This window comes from Patagioenas fasciata, chromosome 3 (genome assembly GCF_037038585.1).
Source record: "Patagioenas fasciata isolate bPatFas1 chromosome 3, bPatFas1.hap1, whole genome shotgun sequence".
In the NCBI taxonomy this organism is placed as follows: Eukaryota; Metazoa; Chordata; class Aves; order Columbiformes; family Columbidae; genus Patagioenas; species Patagioenas fasciata.
Genome location: NC_092522.1, coordinates 125968245 through 125986635, shown reverse-complemented (window position 1 = coordinate 125986635; position 18391 = coordinate 125968245). Strand labels below are relative to the sequence as shown.

General features: G+C 71.6%; 3 protein-coding genes across 4 annotated transcripts; 2 read left to right on the top strand and 1 right to left on the bottom strand.

Annotated features, from left to right (window-relative positions):
* The first annotated feature begins 13 nt into the window (after nt 1-13).
* ZNF513 (zinc finger protein 513) lies at nt 14-3595 on the top strand. Its single transcript, XM_065835681.2, has 3 exons — nt 14-242; nt 1834-2424; nt 2700-3595. The coding sequence occupies exons 1-3, from the start codon at nt 29-31 to the stop codon at nt 3446-3448; spliced, it is 1554 nt and encodes a 517-aa protein (XP_065691753.1). The 5' UTR covers nt 14-28; the 3' UTR covers nt 3449-3595.
* Nucleotides 3596-3873: 278 nt separating this feature from the next.
* SNX17 (sorting nexin 17) lies at nt 3874-10745 on the bottom strand. Its single transcript, XM_065833968.2, has 15 exons — nt 10579-10745; nt 8860-8934; nt 8285-8402; nt 7895-7959; nt 7343-7453; nt 6923-7013; nt 6660-6747; nt 6308-6377; nt 6120-6212; nt 5796-5999; nt 5390-5512; nt 5195-5272; nt 4982-5056; nt 4624-4665; nt 3874-4545 (listed from the first exon to the last, which is right to left on the bottom strand). Exons 1-15 carry the CDS (start codon nt 10636-10638, stop codon nt 4426-4428), a joined length of 1413 nt encoding a protein of 470 aa, XP_065690040.1. The 5' UTR covers nt 10639-10745; the 3' UTR covers nt 3874-4425.
* Nucleotides 10746-10984: 239 nt separating this feature from the next.
* On the top strand, nt 10985-17736 carry EIF2B4 (eukaryotic translation initiation factor 2B subunit delta). 2 transcript variants are annotated; one of them, XM_065833966.2, is made up of 13 exons: nt 10985-11087; nt 11204-11247; nt 11324-11462; nt 11787-11993; nt 12203-12285; nt 12380-12471; nt 12834-12948; nt 13236-13312; nt 13683-13785; nt 14688-14815; nt 16861-17041; nt 17132-17312; nt 17496-17736. In XM_065833966.2, the coding sequence occupies exons 1-13, from the start codon at nt 11063-11065 to the stop codon at nt 17693-17695; spliced, it is 1575 nt and encodes a 524-aa protein (XP_065690038.2). In that variant the 5' UTR covers nt 10985-11062; the 3' UTR covers nt 17696-17736. The 2 variants fall into 2 exon arrangements, with proteins under 2 accessions (XP_065690038.2, XP_065690039.2); XM_065833967.2 differs by lacking the exon at nt 11787-11993.
* The last annotated feature ends 655 nt before the right edge of the window (nt 17737-18391 follow it).

The following is an 18391-nucleotide window of genomic DNA, read 5'->3' as shown; positions in this document are numbered from 1 at the left end:
CGGCGGGGCCGGGCCGGGGCCCGCCACGATGCCCCGGCGGAAGCAGAGCCACCCGCAGCCGGTGAAGGGTGAGTGCGCGGCGGGGCCGGGGGGCGGCGGCGGCGGCCCGGCCGTGACCCGCGGCGCTCGGTGTGTTGCAGCGGACGCCCAGGACGGCCCCGAGGAGACGGCGGGAGCGGCGCCGGTGCTGCCCGGGGAACTGCTGCTGGGCCGCGGCCTGGCCTTCGAGAAGGGACCGCCAGGTGCGTGCCCGGGCCCGGCGGCAGCGGGGACGCGGCCCGGCCGGTACCGGCCCGCCGGGGCTGCCCCGGCCCGCAGCCGCCCCCCGGAGCCATCCCGCCCGGTGGCCGCTCTGCCCCGGGCCCGGCCCGCGGGTGAGGCCCCGGCGGCCTGTGCTCGGTGCCGGCCCCCGAGCGCTCCCTCCGTTCGGGCCCCGGGCTCGTCGTGCCCCGCGGCTGCTCCGGGGACGCCCCGGACACGCTGCAGCCGCCACCGGGTCCCCAGAGCCGCCGCACGGCTCTGCCCAGCGGCCGGTTCTCCCGGTTCCCCCGGGACAGCGCTCGGCTGCCCCCGGAGCGGGGACTCGTCCCGTTGCTGCCCCTCGGCACGGCCGGGACCGGAGCCGCCCCCCAGCCACTGCTCCCCGGCCCCGCCGCTCCAGGGGCCTCCGGGGCCGCGGGAGCAGCGCTCGGTGGCGAGCGGTGGGCGACACGGGACGCGGACGCCCCAGCCTGGGCTCCCGGTGGCCGCGCTGGGCTGTGCCGGCAGCTCCAGCTCTGGCTCCCGGTCCCGGCTGCCGGGCTGGTGGTTCCGCGCTGGGGTCTGCTCCGGGCCGGGAGCCGCTCTGTGCAGCAGGAGCCCCGTCCTGCCCGCTCCAGCACCGGGGCAGCACCAGCATCCGCTGGGGGTGCCGGGGGTGTCAGCCGTTACTGGCTGTCCTGGTCCTCGCCCCATGGGCCGCTTTGTCCCCACAGCACAGCCACCGGGGAACAGCTCCGGGAGCCGTGACGCTGCAGGCTGCGCTGGGGTCCCCTTGGCGATGGCCCTTGCAGGGTGCCCGGGCCGGTGTCAGCGCTTCAGGCCGGAGGGGCAGCACGGGAGCCGCCTCACCCCGCAGCTCGGGGGCAGCAAAGGGGACCCCAGAGCTCAGGGACAGCCCAGGGCTGGCGCTGTCAGGGCTCGGGCTGCGTGTCACTGCGCTCTGGCCCGAGCACCAGCCTGAGGACACATCTGGGGCACAGACAGGGCAGGGGCCGCTCCTGTCCCCTCCTGGGGCACAGGGGCTGCAGGACGGGGCTGCAGGTGGCTCTGAGCACCTGGCCCGGCTCACCCCGCGGGCAGCAGCGGGGCTGGGCAGGTCTGTTCTCCGGTGCAACGGGGCTGGTGCTGCGGTGTTGGCTGTGACGGCAGGAGCTGTTGTCCCCAGGGCTGGGGCAGTGGCAGTGAGGGGCCCAGGCAGTGCCACGGCAGCCGCCCCTCCCGCCACCCTCCTGCTGCGTCCCCTGCCAGCCCGGCAGCACCGGGGGTGCCGGCCGCCCCCCATGCCCCTCGCTGCCTGCCCTTCACGATGCCGGGTCTGGCACAGCCAGCGCAGGGGGTGACAGGGTTTGCCGGGCTGCGCAGAACAGCCCCGGCAGCGGGACCCGGGGCCGGTCGTGGCCCTGAGGCTCCTCAGCCGCTGTGCGCACTGGGGGCTCCTGTGGCACCGGGCGCTGCTGGGGTGGGCGCAGCCGCCTGGTCCCTCCGGCCGCGGTGCCCCCGTGGGCGGTGGCAGAGGTGCGGGGGCTGAGCCCCCCGGCCGCGCTGACGCTGTCCCGTCCCACGTCCTCCCAGCAGACGGCCTGGCGGGGAAGGTGGCCATTCCGGCGTACGCGCTGAGCGACGACGACTGCGCCTCCGGGTACCAGCGCCTGAGTGTGGAGAGCGACCCCGAGGAGGGGGGCGAGCCGGGCCCCGCCGCGCTGCCGTGCCGCCGGTGCGGGCTGCCGCCGGCCGCCAGCCTCGGGCAGAGCTGCCTGCAGTGCGCCGGCGGCGAGGCCGCCCGCGGCCAGCGCATCGTCTACTCCTGCCAGCTCTGCCCCTTCGCCTCCCACTACTCCAGCCACCTCAAGCGCCACATGAAGACGCACAACGGGGAGAAGCCGTTCGCCTGCCCGCAGTGCGCCTACGCCTCAGCACAGCTGGTGAACCTGACGCGGCACCTGCGCACACACACCGGCGAGAAGCCGTACCGCTGCACCGGCTGCAGCTTCGCCTGCAGCAGCCTGGGCAACCTCAAACGCCACGAGCGCGTCCACAGCCAGGACAAGCCCTTCCAGTGCGCCGCCTGCGACTACCGCTGCAACCAGAGCCGCAACCTGAAGCGGCACATGCTCAGCCACCGCCTGCCCGAGGGCGAGGGCCCGCACCGCGACAAGGACCCAGGTAAAGGGCGTGCAGGGTGGACGCTGCGGGAGAGCCCCTGGGGCAGGGAAGGGGGCAGGGTGTGCATCCCACTGTCGGCCTGTGCCCGGCCTGGCACCCCGTGCCGCCGGCCTCCCCTGTGCCCGGCCTGGCACCCCGTGCCGCCGGCCTCCACCGTGCGGGTCCTGTCGCCCCCAGCCGGGCCCCTCGCGGAGCTGAGTCCGGCCAGCGCAGTCCCGCTCAGGCCCTGTCACGTCTGTCCCGCTCACACGCCGTTGTGTCCGTCTGTCCCGCAGAGCCACTGCTGCCGGAGCTGAGCCTGCACGTGGGCAGCGGCCCCGGCCCCTTCCTGCCCGGCTGCGCCCGGCTGCGTGGCGAGGCGGCGGCCGCGCTGCCCGAGCTGCTCTTCCCCTTCACGTGCCGCATGTGCGGGCTGGTGCTGGACGACGGGTTCGTGCAGGACGAGGGCCTGGCCGAGCAGGTGTGCGGGCGCTGCAGCCTGGCCGTGCTGGGCGAGCCGGGCGCCAGCCCCCGCAAGGGCGGCGGGGACAAGGGCTTCGCCTGCAGCCTCTGCCCCTTCGTCACCCACTACCCCAACCACTTGGCGCGGCACATGAAGACGCACAGCGGGGAGAAGCCGTTCGTCTGCCCGCTCTGCCCCTATGCCTCCGCGCACCTCGACAACCTGAAGCGGCACCAGCGGGTGCACACGGGCGAGAAGCCCTACAAGTGCCAGCTCTGCGACTACGCCTGCGGCAACCTGGCCAACCTCAAGCGCCATGGACGCATCCACTCGGGCGACAAGCCCTTCCAGTGCAGCCTCTGCAGCTACAGCTGCAACCAGAGCATGAACCTGAAGCGGCACATGCTGCGGCACACGGGCGAGAAGCCCTTCCAGTGCCGGTACTGCTCCTACACCACCGGCCACTGGGACAACTACAAGCGCCACCAGAAGATCCACGGCCACGCAGCCGAGAGCTGGGTGAGCCCACGCGACGTCAAACCGCTCCTGGCCCCTCCGGCCGTGGGCACAGCCCTGCCCTGAGCAGCACTTACCGGTGGGGGCCCATCCTGCTCTCCCCGGGGGAGGGATGGGCGCGGGCTGCCTTACACAGGGTGCGCGGGGGGCTCCCGCAGCCCCGTCCTGCCCGGCAGGGCCAACCCACAACCGGGGACTGGGGTGCCAGGCGCGGTCCCTGCCCCGGCGGGCGGGCTGTGTCCCCAGGCCCCCGGGGACGGTCCCTGCCTGTCCCGCCTGCCGGAGCCTTCCCCTGCCGGGGGGCAGGGGGCAGGACTGGCTCCATGGCTGCTGCCATGCCAGTCGGTGTAATTTATATTGTGTATAAAAGCATTAAACAGTCTGTTTTGTTATCTGCGATTCTCCCCGGCGCCCTTGTTCTGCTTCAGGAGGCCCGTGTGGGGCTGGCGAGGCGCAGGAGGGGGACAGCGGCCACCCCAAAGACAGCGCGGTACCAATCAGGATCCATTTTAATCATCATCGCAGTGTGTAAACATCGGTTACTGTCCGTTAATGCTCCGGTGGGTCTGAGCAGCAGCAGATACGTGGTTACAAGCTGAGATTACGCTGGAGCCTACGAGCGGGTTAGAAGGGGCTCTGCGCCGAGCGCCCCGGAGACAGCGACTGCGCCACCTCGAGCAGAGACCTAAACGCTAATTTGGCATTACGGAGCCCCTGAGGGCTCGGTGCCACCGGGCCGATGCCACCAAGCGCGGCCCCAGCCGCCTGAGGCAGCGGGGGAGGGGACAGCTCTGTCCCCGCACTGGGCCAGGCCCGCGGTGCTGCGCCAGGGCCAGGCCTGGGGCCACCCGGGAACGAGCCCCCTCCCAGCCGGAGCCAGCGGCGGGACGTGGCCGTGTCCCCCGGGCAGCGGGACCTGCCTGTCCCCAGCGGGGGCCGGGGAGGGGGCGGCGGAGCGGGTGAGAGGCACGTTGATCGCAACCTGTGTGCAGGTCGTACATTCCTCAGCGAGGGCCTGGCCGGTGCTGTCCTGGCACGGGGCGCTACAGATCTTCATCGCCAATGCCCTCAAAAGCGTAGTTGCCGTGGAAGTCGTTGGCGCCCACGTCGCCGGCAGAGCTGGAGTGGCTGATCCCGCGCAGGCTGACGGAGGTGAGCTTGCTCTGAGGGCAGGGCGGGGGTCAGGGAGGGCCCTGCTCCCCCCGTCCCGGGTGACAGCGCCGTGTGCCCTCGCAACTCACCGAGAGTTTGGCCATCGGCTCCCGGGAGGCGTCGGGCGAGTCCTGCAGGACAGCACGGCCAGACGGCAGGACGTGGTCAGACAGCAGGACGTGGTCAGACGGCAGGACGCTGCCCACCCTGCCCACCGCCGGCCATCTCCCTGCCCTTGGCCACCGCTCACCCTCTGGGATGAGCCCACCAGCCCTTCCCTCCCCCATGTCCTGCTCCCGGGGACAAGTCCAGAGCCCCGTTCTCCCCTAGTGGTACCACAGCCCTGCCCAGGGGACAGAGGCACCTCCGGGACGGCGGGCTCCGGTACCAACACACCATGAAGCCGGTGGCCGCGCTGCCCCCCCCGCGGCGCAGGGCCCCGCTCACCAGCAGCGGCGGTGACTTCACGACCTGCTGGCTGTCCGAGCGCCGCAGGGCCCCGTTCACCCGCCGGCGGAACATCTGCAGCGAGGAGCGGGGCTCAGCGCGGGGTCCCCGCAGCATCCCTGGGGACCCTCCAGCCGGGCCCAGTGAGACCCTGGCAGGCCGTGTGGACAGGATGAGACCCCAGCCCCGAGACACCCCCAGCCCAGCCCTCACCTTGCGGATGCTGCCCCCAGACTTCTTCACCATCAGCTCGTCCACCATGGACTGCAGGCAGATGCTCAGCATGATGGCCTGCACAGGAGAGGCGTCAGAGTCCCGTGATCCCCACGACCCTCCCGACACCCCGCGCTGATCCAGACCCCGCCGAGCCCCCGTCCTCGTCCCGGGCCCGGCCCCAGGCAGCCCTACCTGCGGGCTGGTGATGGTGACCCACTGCAGCCGGTCCTTGCTCATCAGATACTCAAAAGCCAACTCCAGCTTCACCTCGGCCTTGCCCGGGCTGCTCCCCGAGGGACCGTTGCTCATTGGCACCTGCGGGGACGCGCACTGAACGCGGGGGCGCCGGAGCGAGGGAAAGCAGCCGCTGTCCCTGCGGACAGCCCGGCCGGGCGCTGGGCGCGCTGCCAGCTCTCTCCAGCCTGCACCTCCCTGCGGTGCGCGTGGCAGCGCCCCCTCAAACGTGACACGGCCCCTCGGCCCCGGCACAACGCAGAGGCTCCCCAGGCCGGTCGGGCTGGCAGCGCAGCCGGCGCCTTGCACAGGGAGAGCTGGGTCCCAGCAGAGCCCTCCCGGCCCCCGGGCAGGTGACACTCACCGAGGACGTGACCCGCCAGCACCGCATGCGCGTCACCTTGAAGCTGCCCTCCTTGATCTGCTCGTTCGGCAGCCGCACTTGGAAGTTGAGCTCGTTGTTGCCGGCGCTGACGACGACGTGGCACCCCTTCTCGGGGAAGTCGGTGACGCAGGGGTCGAACTTGAGATAGCCGTAGTACTTGAGGGTCTGCGCCAGGCGGATGAACTGCGGGCACAGCCGGGCGGCTCAGCCGGGGACCGGCAGCCAGGGCGGCACCAGCTGCTCCCACGGGAGCCGTGCCCGTCGTGCTGGGACCGCGCCGCCACCGCATCCCGCGCTCCCTACCTCCTTCTTGGAGACCTTTTCCTGCAGGGACTTGAGCTGACGGTGCTGGTCCTTGTTGACGAGGATCCACCCGTGCTCGATGTCTGACACCGTCTACCGAGCAGCAGCGGGGGTGAGCAGGTGGGCCCGGAGCCCCCGCGCAGCCGCACTGGGGCGCTGCCCCCCACCCAGGCCGCTCCGACCCTCACCTGCACGTACAGCAAGTTCAACCCCACGCGGTGCTCCATCACGTCGTCATCGTAAGAGGAGTCCCAGTAGCTGGAAGGGAACCACACGCGTCAGCCTGCGCCCCAGCTCCCAGCAGCAACGGGGAGAAAGCCCCCCATGCTGGACGAGGTGCTGGGCTGGCTCTGGCCAGCTCACCCGGTAGCCACCAGCCACCATGTCCCACTGCCCTCTGGAGCAGGAAGGGCCGGGCTGGGAAACGGGGCAGCGGGGTCCCCCGGCGCACAGCCAGGGATGTTCCTGGGGGCCAGAGCACCCGCGGGGGTCCCTCTGCAGCGCGGGGAGCCCCCGAGCCGCCCCGGCCCTGCCGCTCACCTCTTGCGCAGGATGATCCGGAACTCGGGGTCGCGCAGGCTGGTGACGGACACGTACGGCAGCTCAAACTCCTGCAGCTTCCGCACGACTGCGGGGACACGGCGGCTCGGCAGCGGCTCGGGCGGGGGGAGCCCCCGCGGCCAGGGACCCCGAGATCCCCGGGGCAGGGACACCCGGTCCCAGCGCAGCCCTCGCACCGGGACAAGGCACCGCGGTCCCCCGTCCCAGCGCAGCCCGTGGGGCCGCCCCACCGCTCCACTCACAGGAGAAAGCTCCGTCCTTGGCCTGTCGCACCAGGAAGAGGCTGAAGTAGCCGATCAGCTCATCCGGCAGATCCAGCTTGGAGGCCACGGCCTGGGACGAGAGCAGGAGGTCACGGCTTCCCGCAGAGTCAGCACTTCCTGATCCCGGCCCCGCGCGGAGCCAGCCCATGCGTGTTGGGGGCTCCCACAGTGGGACGGCAGCACCGGGGCCGGGGAGGGGACGCGTGGGGCCCGGGGCATCGCTGCCCCACGGAACAGCTGGGGGCCTCTGGGCGTCGATGTGGGCGCAGAGAGGGGCAGGAGCACCCAGCACACCCTCCACTGCCCCTCAACCCGAGGCAACCAGAGGGTGCCGGCCCAGGGACTCCTTGCGTATGGGGAACCACGGAACCCGCGGGAGGAGAACAAGAGCTTTGGCACCTCGAGCACGTCCTCTGTCTGGTCCGAAGTGAGAATGGTGACCTTGACCTTCTGGCCATTGGAGAGCAGCACCTCCAGCACCACCTCCTCCGTGGGGATCTGCTGCGTCTCCTGCGGAGGAGCAGGGTCAGCGCCGGCCCCTCCGTCGCCAGCCGCCCCCGCACCACTCAGACCCCCGGCAGCCCAGAACTGACCCCACACCGCTCAGACCCTGGCACTGACCCCACACCGCTCAGACCACCCACAGCCCCAGAACTGACCCCACACCGCTCAGACCCTGGCACTGACCCCACACCGCTCAGACCACCCACAGCCCCAGAACTGACCCCACACCGCTCAGACCCTGGCACTGACCCCACACCGCTCAGACCACCCACAGCCCCAGAACTGACCCCACACCGCTCAGACCCTGGCACTGACCCCACACCGCTCAGACCACCCACAGCCCCAGAACTGACCCCACACCGCTCAGACCCTGGCACTGACCCCACACCGCTCAGACCACCCACAGCCCCACGCCTGGGCTGCCGCCCCACACCTGCCGCCCCACACCTGCTGGGCCTTGCGCAGGAAGCTGTTGAAGGTCTCGCTGGCTCCCAGCGCCGGGTCCTGCCGCACTGGGGGAGGAGAGCGGGGAGCTGCTGTTACGTGGGGAGGAGCAGGGACCCACGGCAGCGCCCGTGCGCCCGCGGCCCCTCGGCTGCACACAGGCCCAGCACGTGCTGCGTGCAGGACACGCACGGGGCAGAAGCACCAGCAGGTCCCCACCTCTGCCGGCACAGGGACCCAGGAGCAGCCCTGGTGGCACCGCTGCTCCCTGGCTGACACCCAGGAACAAGGCTGGGGGAGCCAGATGGCCCGCAGCGAACGGAGAGTGCGGGGAGGAGGATCGGGGCAGCACCCTGGGGACCGTGAGCCGAGCGCGGGGCAGACCCGGCTTACCCGCCTGCATGTACTTCTCCAGCTGCTCCCGCCGCTGCTCCACCTCTGCCGGGGTGAGCGTGAAGATCTTCTTTGGGGGGAAGGCGGGGACCACGTTGGCGCCATACTCCTTCCTCAGCTGGGAAGAGAGCAGAGCGCTGCGGGAGCGTCCGGGGGCCCGGGGCCTGCTCTGACCCCCACCCCAGTGCATTTCCAGGGCTCTGCCTGGGGGAGCAAGAGCTCGACACTGCTCCTCATCCAAACAGGCAGCCGGCAGCTGCGCGAACCAAGACAGAGGCCACAGAGCAGGAGAGGCGGCTGCACCCGACGCTCAGGAACAGAACACAACGCCCCAGCAGTGCCGTGGGTCACACTGGGCAGCACACACGCGCAGCCAGCCCGCGGTGCCCCGGCGGTGCCGTGGGTCACACTGGGCAGCACACACGCGCAGCCAGCCCGCGGTGCCCCGGCGGTGCCGTGGGTCACACTGGGCAGCACACACGCGCAGCCAGCCCCACACTGGGCAGCACACACGCGCAGCCAGCCCGCGGTGCCCCGGCAGCCCCAGCACCAGCCCGGCACGCGTCCGGCCCTACCTGCTCGTGCAGCCCCAGGAGCTGGCTGTAGCGCACCCGGCAGTGCAGCACCCCGTTCACGTGGATGTTGTAGGCCTGCGGGGAGAGACGCTGCTCCCATCCCAGCACCCCAGCCCAGCCAGGGCACACAGGCCACCCCGAGGAGCCCCCACACGGCCCAGCGCTCCCCAGGGCCCCAGCAAGGGGGGAAAAAGGCACCCCCAGCCCTCCCCTCCCATCAGCAGAGCTCAGCATCTGCCGAGGACACACTGGGACCATCCTGCCCCCTTGTGCCCCGAGCCGGGCTGGGCATGGCTGCGGGAGCCCCTTCACCCCGCAGGCACCAAGCCCGGCTGCAGCGGCAGGGGCTCTGGCAGCAGCCGCCCAGCACACAGCTCCGCAGCGTTCCCTTGCACACGGGGACCCCTCCAGCCCTGGGGCAGCACCCCATGCACCCCACGCTGCCCACGGACACGCGGCAGCAGCCCCAGCACAGCCGGGACCAGGAGGAGCTGCTGCCAGCAGCCAAGGGCTGCGAGAGGCTGGACCCAATACCCGGGACTCGCACAGATAAGAACAACTACGTGCTGACGGGTTTCCGTTTGCTGCTCCTCCGAAAACGCGTCAGCTCAGCGGATACAGTAAAAACTGCTCAGGGAGTACCAGCGCGTCCAAGGGACGTGTCCAACGGACACCTGCAGCTGCCCTGCCACGGGGACAGTGCGGAGCCAAGCTGAGGCCCCGGGGACATGGGTGTCCCCAGGTTAGAGGACAAGGACACCCGCTCCTGCTGCAGGGGACCCCACGGGGCTGGGCACTGGCTGCTGCCCAGGGTCCCAGCGGAGGCCCAGGACACCAGGACAGATGCTGGGTGGCCCAGGCAGCGCTCAGGGCTCTCGCAGGGTCACCAGCTCCTGCCCAGAGCCAGGGCTGCAAACGAGCTCTCCTGTGACACGGGGGACAAGATCTTCCCCACCCAAGGAGCCACCGCAGCACCTGGGGACAAAGTGCAGGGGGCGGCATGGGGCTGAACACGCGTCGGGCGCCGCTGTTCCTCCGACCCCCGTGTGACCAGCAGGCCCCCCCGCAGCCCTCCCCGCAGCTCCCGCTGCAGCCGCGTCCCAGCGCGCCACCGCGTCCTGAGCGGGCAGGGACATCCCCCGGAGCGGGGTCTCGGCCCAGGGGGCAGACGAGCTGTGCTGCTGCAGCCCGCACGGGGACACGGGGAGCGGAGCCCCGAGCGGCAGCGGAGGGAGCGCAGGGCTGGACACGCACCGCGCACCGGGGTCCTGGCCCCGGGGTCCCGGCCCCGCCCGCTCGCCGTTCCCGGGCGCCCGGCCCCGCTCCCGGAGGCGCTGCCCGGCCCGCGGCGGTCACGGCGCTCCCAGCAAAACAGGAAGCGGGGCCGGGATGAGCCGGGTCCGGGATGAGCCGGGCCCTGCCCGCAGCGCCCCGGCGCAGGGCACGGTCGGGCCGCTCAGAGCCGCACCCCATGACCCCCCGAGCCCGCCAGGCCAGGCGCGATCCTCCCGGTCCCGGGGTGCAGGGGCGGTCGGACGGCCGCCCGGCCCGGGAGCGGGACCGGAGGGGGATGGCGGGCGGGGCTGCCCCCCTCGCCCGGCCTGGCCCGCACGGGCCCCCCGCCGCCGCACCGGGCGGGGCAGAGCGGACCCGGAGCAGGCCCCGCCGGGCGCTGCCGCGAACCGCCGGACAGCTCCGCTCCGCGCCGGCCCCGCTCACCACGTAGGCGGCGCCGCCGTCGCCGGCGCGGGTCTCGGTCTCGGGGATGGAGAAGTGCATGGCAGGGCCGGTACCGGGCGGGTCGCGCACCCGCTACCTGCCGCGCGCCGCCATCTCGGGCCGGGCGCTCCCCGCTCCGCCCCGCGGGGGCCCCGCGATGGCGCGGCCGGCGGAACCGCCCGCCGGGGCCGGCCCGGCCGCCCGCCCCGCCCCGCCCCGGCTCGGCCCGGCCCCCGGCGGGGCCCGGCCGTCCCGCCCACCCCCGGGACAGCGCCGTGCCCGGTGCGGACCCCCGCCCGCCCCGCCGTGCCGTGCCGTGCCGCGCCGGGAGCGGGGGGAGCGCGGCACACGAGCGGCCCCGCCGGGCGCGGGGTGACGTCACTGCGCGTCATGCAGGGCCGCTGACGTCACGGCAGAGCACGCGGGGCCGCCGCGGCGCCGCCCTCCGGCCGGCAGGAGGCGCTGTAGGCGGGCGGCAGGCGCCATGGCGGAGCGGGCCGCGCCGGGCGGTGAGTGCGGGGCCGGGACGGGACGGGGCTGCGACCCCGCGCCCCCCGCCGCTCGGCACCCACCCGGCCTCCCCCCGGCCCCGCAGCCCGAGCCGCTCACGCTCCCCTCGTTCCAGGTGCGGACCCCGCGGCAGCCGCGCCGGTGCCGGCGGGACAGCAGGTGAGCGGGGCGGGCGCGGGGCCGGGGCCGGGGCGGGGGGCCGGGGCCGGGGGTCGCTGACGGTCTGTGCCCGCAGGCCCCGGAGCTGTCCCGGGAGGAGAAGCTGCAGCTGCGGAAGGAGAAGAAGCAGCAAAAGAAGAAGAAGAGGAGCGAGAAGGGGCCGGCGGCCGAGCCCCCGGAGCCTGGGACGCCGTCGGAGCCCGAGCAGCCCCGGGGTGAGGACTCGGGGACCCCGCTGGAACAGCCCCGAGACAGGAGCGCCCTGCGGCCGGGGGCGTGCGGGTGTCCCGGCTCCCTGCCCCTCCGTCCTCGCACCTCGGCCGGTCCCCTCCCCACGCGGACGCGGGGCGGTCCCGCTGGTCCCAGTGCCTGTCCCGCTGGTCCCCGTGCCGGCTGCGCAGGGGGCGGGCGCTGGGGGACGTGCGCCTCAGCGCCCCTGTCCCCAGGGCAGGCGGGGTCTCACCGCCTCGGGTGCCCGGTGTCCCGGGCTGCCTGGCGCTGCGGGCCGGGCACAGACTCCCCCTCCATGTCCCGCACAGCTGCTCACCCCGCGGCCCCCCCAGCCGCGGCCGATGGCCCCAGCAGCGCAGAGAAGCCCCCGGGGGGCAAGAGCAAAGCCGAGCTGCGAGCAGAGCGCCGGGCCAAGCAGGAGGCTGAGCGGGCCCAGAAGCAGGCCAAGAGAGCCGAGCTGGGTCAGGCAGCCCCGGCGGCCAAGCCCCGGCTGAGCCCCGCCGAGCCGCAGTCTGGTAACGCCGCCGCCACCACGGGCCGGGGGCTGGGTGGTCGCCCACAGGGGCTCCTGTCCTGTCCCATCCCTCCACGGGGCCCTGGGTGCTGCCCTGCCGTGCATTTCCCCAGCCCTCGGGCAGCGCAGCGGGGCGGGGGGCCGTGCCGGGGCAGCACCAGCTCACCCCCGCCTCACGCCGCCCCCGCGCTGTCCCCGCTGTCCCCGCAGTGGTGAAGCGGCTGCCGGAGCACGTGCAGGTGGACGACCCTGCTGCCCAGAGGAAACTGGCCAAGAAGCTGGAGCGGCAGCAGGTGTGGGGGCGACGGGGTCGGGCCGCGGGCGCGGTGGGACCGGTGGTGCTGCAGTGAGCAGGGCCGCATGGTGGCCTCGCGTGTTCGGCTGCAGGTCCCTCTGAGGCAGGACTACGGCAACAAGGTCAACCTGTTCTCCCACTTGCACCAGTACAGCCGGAAGAAGCCACTGACGCAGCAGATGAGGTGCGCGGCCTCCCCAGCCCTGGCCCCTGGCAGTCGCTCGGCTCTGGTTCAGCTGGCCTGGCTGCAAAACGGCTGTAGCGAAGGAGTGTCCTTGTCCTTGGCATGGGACCTGCTTGGTGGGGTGACGGGGATCCCCGCGCCTGGTTCCGGGAGCAGTGGCAGCCGGAGCTCTGCCCGCAGCAGGAATAGGGCTGTCCGCGGAGTCTGGGGCCACGGGGTCAGGCTGCGGGTCTCCCTGACTGCTCTGGTGACAGAGCGCGTCGGGGCCGACGGGCAGCGCCCTGGGCTGGGGACTGGCATGGGCTGGCTGTTCTGGGCTGCGGGGCGCCAGCGCTGGCCGCTGGCTCATGTTTGCCATGCAGCATCCCCTCCGTGGTCATTCACCCGGCCGTGGTGCGCCTCGGCCTCCAGTACTCCCAGGGCATCATCAACGGCTCCAACGCCCGCTGCATCGCGCTGCTGGAAGTCTTCAAGCAGGTGCGTGAGCGGCCACCCGTGCCCTAAGCAGCGGGAGCGTTGCACCGGGCGCAGGTGGCTCTGCCCGTGCCCGCGACGCTGCGGCCGCGTCTGCGCGCAGCCGCTTCCTTCTGGCTGTGCCCAGGGCCGGCCCCGTGCTGCCGCCGCGGGTTCGAGCTGCTGGAGCAGCCCTGTCCTGTGAACGCACGCCAGGCTGCACCGTGTGCTCGTTCCGAGTCTGCGGCCTCCGGGGCCGTTGTCAGCAGTGCGGGGCGCCCCGAACCCCCGCTCTCTTCCTATCGTTGCAGCTGATCCGGGATTACTCGACGCCCCCCAACGAGGAGCTGTCACGGGACCTGGTGGCCAAGCTGAAGCCGCACATCAGGTGAGGGCTCCCGCCGCTGGAGCAGGGGGCCTGCAGGCCCCGTGGGTCCCCTTTGGCTTCGTGTCCACCCAGACTTGTGCTGACCTTCTGATACCCCTGGGTTCTGCCTCCCTGTCCCCCACCCCAGCCCCGCGCACCCCTTGTCCCTGTCCCGCAGCCCCGCGCACCCCTTGTCCCTGTCCCGCAGCCCCGCGCACCCCTTGTCCCTGTCCCGCAGCCCCGCGCACCCCTTGTCCCCCAGCCCCGCGCACCCCTTGTCCCTGACCCCCAGCCCAGCACACCCCTTGTCCCTGACCCCCAGCCCCGCGCACCCCTTGTCCCTGCCTCTGCTCTCCAGCTGCTCTGGGCTGAGCCTGTTTTCTCTCTGCAGCTTCCTGAACCAGTGCCGGCCCCTTTCAGCCAGCATGGGCAACGCCATCAAGTTCCTCAAGAAGGAGATCGCGTGCCTCCCCGACACGCTGAGAGAGGAGGAGGTGAGCGGCGCCGCAGTGCGGGGCGGCCCCGGCTGGGACGCAGCGCTGCAGCGGGGCTGGGAGAGCCTGGAAGTCTGAGGCCGTGGGTGTCAGCACCGCAGCCCGGGCGGCGCTGAGCGGGGCTGCCCCCCTGTGCCGTGCGTGCCGCAGCAGACCGGCTGCCGGTGCCGTGGGGCTGGGGGCTCTGGAGCTCATCGGCAGCAGGGACGCGATGCGGGAGCAGACGCAGCAGGTGCGCAGGTCTCGGTGAAGGCAGCACTGCAGGCCTGGCCGGCAGCGGCCGTGCCGGTGCCAAGAGGCGACTCCCGAGGCTGGAGGCGCCGTGTGCTGTTGCAGGGGGTGCTGAGCGCGGCGGGGGGACACGGGCGCCATGGCCGCCGGGCACCGCGAGCTGCCCGACCCACCGAGAGCGCCGTTTGGCAGCCCCGGCGGAGTCACGGTGAAGAACGTGTTTCTCCAGCACGCAGCCACAGCCTGTGCACAAAGCTCCATGGGAGCCCATTGGCTGAGGAGCCGGGGCAAGTGGTGGCCCACATGGGGAGTGGCCACGAGGGCCCTGGGGCAACGCGGCCGCTGCACTGAGTCTGAGCCAAATCCGTGGGGTGGCTGGAGCCACTGACCCAAGGAGATGCCGGGGAGATCGGGCACGGAGCTGGGGAGGGCCTGGTGGCAGCTTGGACGTGCGGTGAGGCGCCGTGTCCCACTGGGAGGGGGCGCCCCCTGTGTGCCGCTGGGAGGGGGCGTCCCCTGTGTCCCCTGTGTCCCCCTGGGACGGCGGGTCCCGTGTGTCCCACTGTCCGAGGAAGGCGGTGCCTGAGCACGCGGTGCTGCCGGGCCATGAGGGACAGCAGTGTCCGCGGCATGGTGACACCACACTGCACGTGGCGGCACTGTCTCCCCAGGCGAAGGAGAAGCTGCAGGACACTATCGACAAATACCTGCGGGAGAAGATCCTTTTGGCAGCGGAGGCCATTTCGAGGTCGGCCTTTGAGAAGATAAACGACAACGATGTGATCCTGGTGTACGGATGGTAAGAGAACAGCGGAGGTGGAGCGGCTGGGTGAATGCGGGGAGGGCTTGCAGAAGGGTTTTCTCACGGGAGGGAAGATCAGACGGTGGGGACAGAGCCTTCACCTGGCAGCTGCTGACGGGGACATTAAACGTCTGCGAAGCGCAGGGGACAGTGTCGGCAGGGCCGGCTGTGCACGGGAACGGTGTCGGCAGGGCCGGCTGTGCACGGGGACGGTGTCGGCAAGGCCGGCTGTGCACGGGAACGGTGTCGGCAGGGACAGCTGCGCACGGGGACGGTGTCGGCAGGGACAGCTGCGCACGGGGACGGTGTCGGCAGGGACAGCTGCGCACGGGGACGGTGTCGGCAGGGCCAGCTGGGCACAGAAATGGTGTCGGCAGGGCCAGCTGCGCACAGGGATGGTGTTGGCAGTCCCGGCTGTGCATGGCGACAGTGTCAGCGGTCCCGGCTGTGCAGGCGTCCCTGCCGGGCCCGTGTGGGGCCATGTCCTGCTGGGGTGGTTCCGGTTTCTCCAGGCGTGGGACAGGCTGGACAGGGATGCTGGAGCCCTCAGGCTCATTAGAGGAACAAACGGGAGGGTATGATCAAGCACCTTACACCGCCAGTGCTGAGTGACGTGGTTGTGTTAGCGCTCCAGACTCGGCCTGTGGCTGCCCCGGTTCGTGCTGCTGCGGTTTCGGGTGACCCGCACCGCTGGCCCGGGCTGTCCCAGCGCTGGCTGCGCCCCGGCAGTGCCGGCAGGGCCCTGGCGCAGCTGCCTGTGCCGAAGGGTCGTCTGAGAGCTTGCCGTTCCTGTTCGGGGCTCGGCCCTGCCGCGTGCACGGGTCCACAGCGAAGGGTTTCAGGAAACCCAGGCTCACCACTTCTTCAACACAGAGCACTTGCGAACAGCTGCGGCTGTTTACGGCATTTTAAATGAACCGCAGCAAGGACAAGTGTCAGGAGGCAAAAATATGGAGGCTTGTTCTTCTTTCGAGGGACTCTGTCCCGAAGCAGAGCTGGGAAAAGGAGCCAGAGGCTGTTGTGGCAAAACAGAGTCCAGGTGTGATGGGCCTTTGGGTGATCGTGGAATCATGGAATCACTTATGTGGGAAAAGACCTTTAAGATCGTCACGTCAGGGGAGGCTGAGGTTGGATCTGGGAACAATTCCTTCCCCAAAGGGCTGTGGGGCATTGGAACAGGCTGCCCAGGGCAGTGCTGGAGTCACCATCCCTGGAGGGCTGGACAGACGGACAGGAGGTTCTCAGGACACGGGGCAGTGATGGGTGTGGGTTATGGTTGGGCTCGATGAGCTCGAGGGTCTTTTCCAAGCAAAACAATTCAGTGATTCTAAGTGCAGCCGTCAGCCGCGCAGGGGGAGTCCCTGGCTGTGGTCATGGATGGGGGGTCAGAGCTGCTTCCACAGGGCTGAGACGCCACTTTTCGGGGGGTGATGGTCTGTGCAAGGACAGGGAGAGAGCCCCGGAAGCGAGCGTGGCCGCAGCGTGTCGGAGGGGCAGCCCGGGTACCTGCACCGGGGGCAGCTCTGCCTGGACCCATCCAGTGGGGCGGGATCCCGGCTGTGCCGTGGTGAGATGCGGCTGTCTGGGCTGTGCCGCGGAGAGACACGCGGCTGTTTGGGCTGTACCGGGGACCTGCCGTGGCTGTTTGGGCTGTGCCACGGACCTGCCGTGGCTGTTTGGGCTGTGCCGCGGACCTGCCGTGGCTGTTTGGGCTGTGCCGCGGACCTGCCGTGGCTGTTTGGGCTGTGCCGCGGACCTGCCGTGGCTGTTTGGGCTGTGCCGCGGAGAGACACGTGGCTGTTTGGGCTGTGCCGCGGACCTGCCGTGGCTGTTTGGGCTCTGCCGCGGACCTGCTGTGGCTGCGCTGCTGCAGCCACCGGGCGGTGTCAGCGCTGTCCCACGGCCAGACCCCGCGCCAGCTCACAAAACCTGCCCGGCCAGCACCGGAGCCCGTGCTGAGGGAGCCTGGCCCTGGGCTGCCCTCCTGGCGATGGCGCCGGCCGTCCCGGTGGGACGGGGCAGCCCCTGACCCGCGTCCCCAGCTCGTCCCTGGTGAACCGCATGCTGTGCGACGCCCACGCGAAGCAGGGCCGCGCGTTCCGCGTGGTGGTGGTGGACAGCCGGCCGCGACTGGAGGGCCGGGAGACGCTGCGCCGGCTGGTGCGCAAGGGCATCCACTGCACCTACGTGATGATCAACGCCATCTCCTACGTGCTGCCCGAGGTGAGGGGCGACGGGGCCGTGCTGGGCAGGGCAGGCGCCGGGGGGCTGCAGCGCGATAGAAGGTGCTGATGGATCCCTGCGCACTGACAGGTGTCCAAAGTGCTGCTGGGCGCCCACGCGCTCCTGGCCAACGGCTCCGTCATGTCGCGGGTGGGGACGTCCCAGATAGCGCTGGTCTCCAAGTCCTACAACGTGCCCGTCCTGGTGTGCTGCGAGACCTACAAGTTCTGCGAGCGAGTGCAGACCGACTCTTTTGTCTCTAACGAGCTGGGTACGGTTTCTGTCCCCTCCCTGCCACCTGGGTCCTGCTCCCTGCGCTGCTGCTGGCCAGGCGGGCTGGGCTGATCCGCGCTGCCGCTGCCGCTGGCCCGGGGGCTCGCAGGCGGGGCGGCTGCGGAGCTGGGGGGGGGGCTGCTGTCCCTGTCCTGATCCCGCGCTGCTCCTCTCCCCACAGACGATCCCGATGACCTGGTCGTGCTCCGGAAGGGCCAGGCCCAGCTGGGGGGCTGGGCAGAGAACAAGTCCTTGCGCCTCCTCAACCTGGTCTACGACGTGACGCCGCCCGACCTGGTGGATCTGGTCATCACGGACTTGGGCATGATCCCCTGCACCTCGGTGCCGGTCGTCTTGCGGGTCAAGAACGTGGATCAGTAGGGGCAGCTGCACAGACTCTAATAAACCAGGCCTCTGACGCACCTCGTCAGCCTTCTGTGGTGTGTGCGGAGCCCGCGTGGCCCGTGTCACCCCGGCTCAGCTCTGCGCTTCCCCTGGCTGCGCTGGCAGCACTGCCCAGCCCCGCTCCACACTGCAGCAGGGAAGGGTGTCCCTGGTCCCCTCCTCTGGGACCTGAGGGAAATGGTGACGCTCTGGTGATGGTCCCCAGCCCACACATCCTCTGGCTGCGGCTCTAACAGCCTCTTGAGCTGGGCTTGTGTGGGACAGCCCAGCACCCCGACCCTGCAGCAGGGGGAGGGCCAGGGCTGCTCCTGCAATGGGCAGGGGGTGTCCCAGATAGGGGGTGTCCCGGGCAGGGGGTGTCCCAGATAGGGGGTGTCCCGGGCAGGGGGTGTCCCAGATAGGGGAGTCCCGGGCAGGGGGTGTCCCAGATAGGGGTGTCCCGGGCAGGGGGTGTCCCAGATAGGGGTGTCCCGGGCAGGGGGTGTCCCAGATAGGGGTGTCCTCCTGCTCTGCAGCGTTCCCCTGCCCTGCTCTGCAGTGGCGGGTGCTGCCCCAGCAGGGATCAGCCTGGGCTGTCTGAGTTTCCCGGCCGAGCGTGTCCCCAGCTCCGGGGGAGCGGGAGGAGAGGGCGGCTGCCGTTACCCTGCCCGGACGGGCTGCGTTCAAACACCC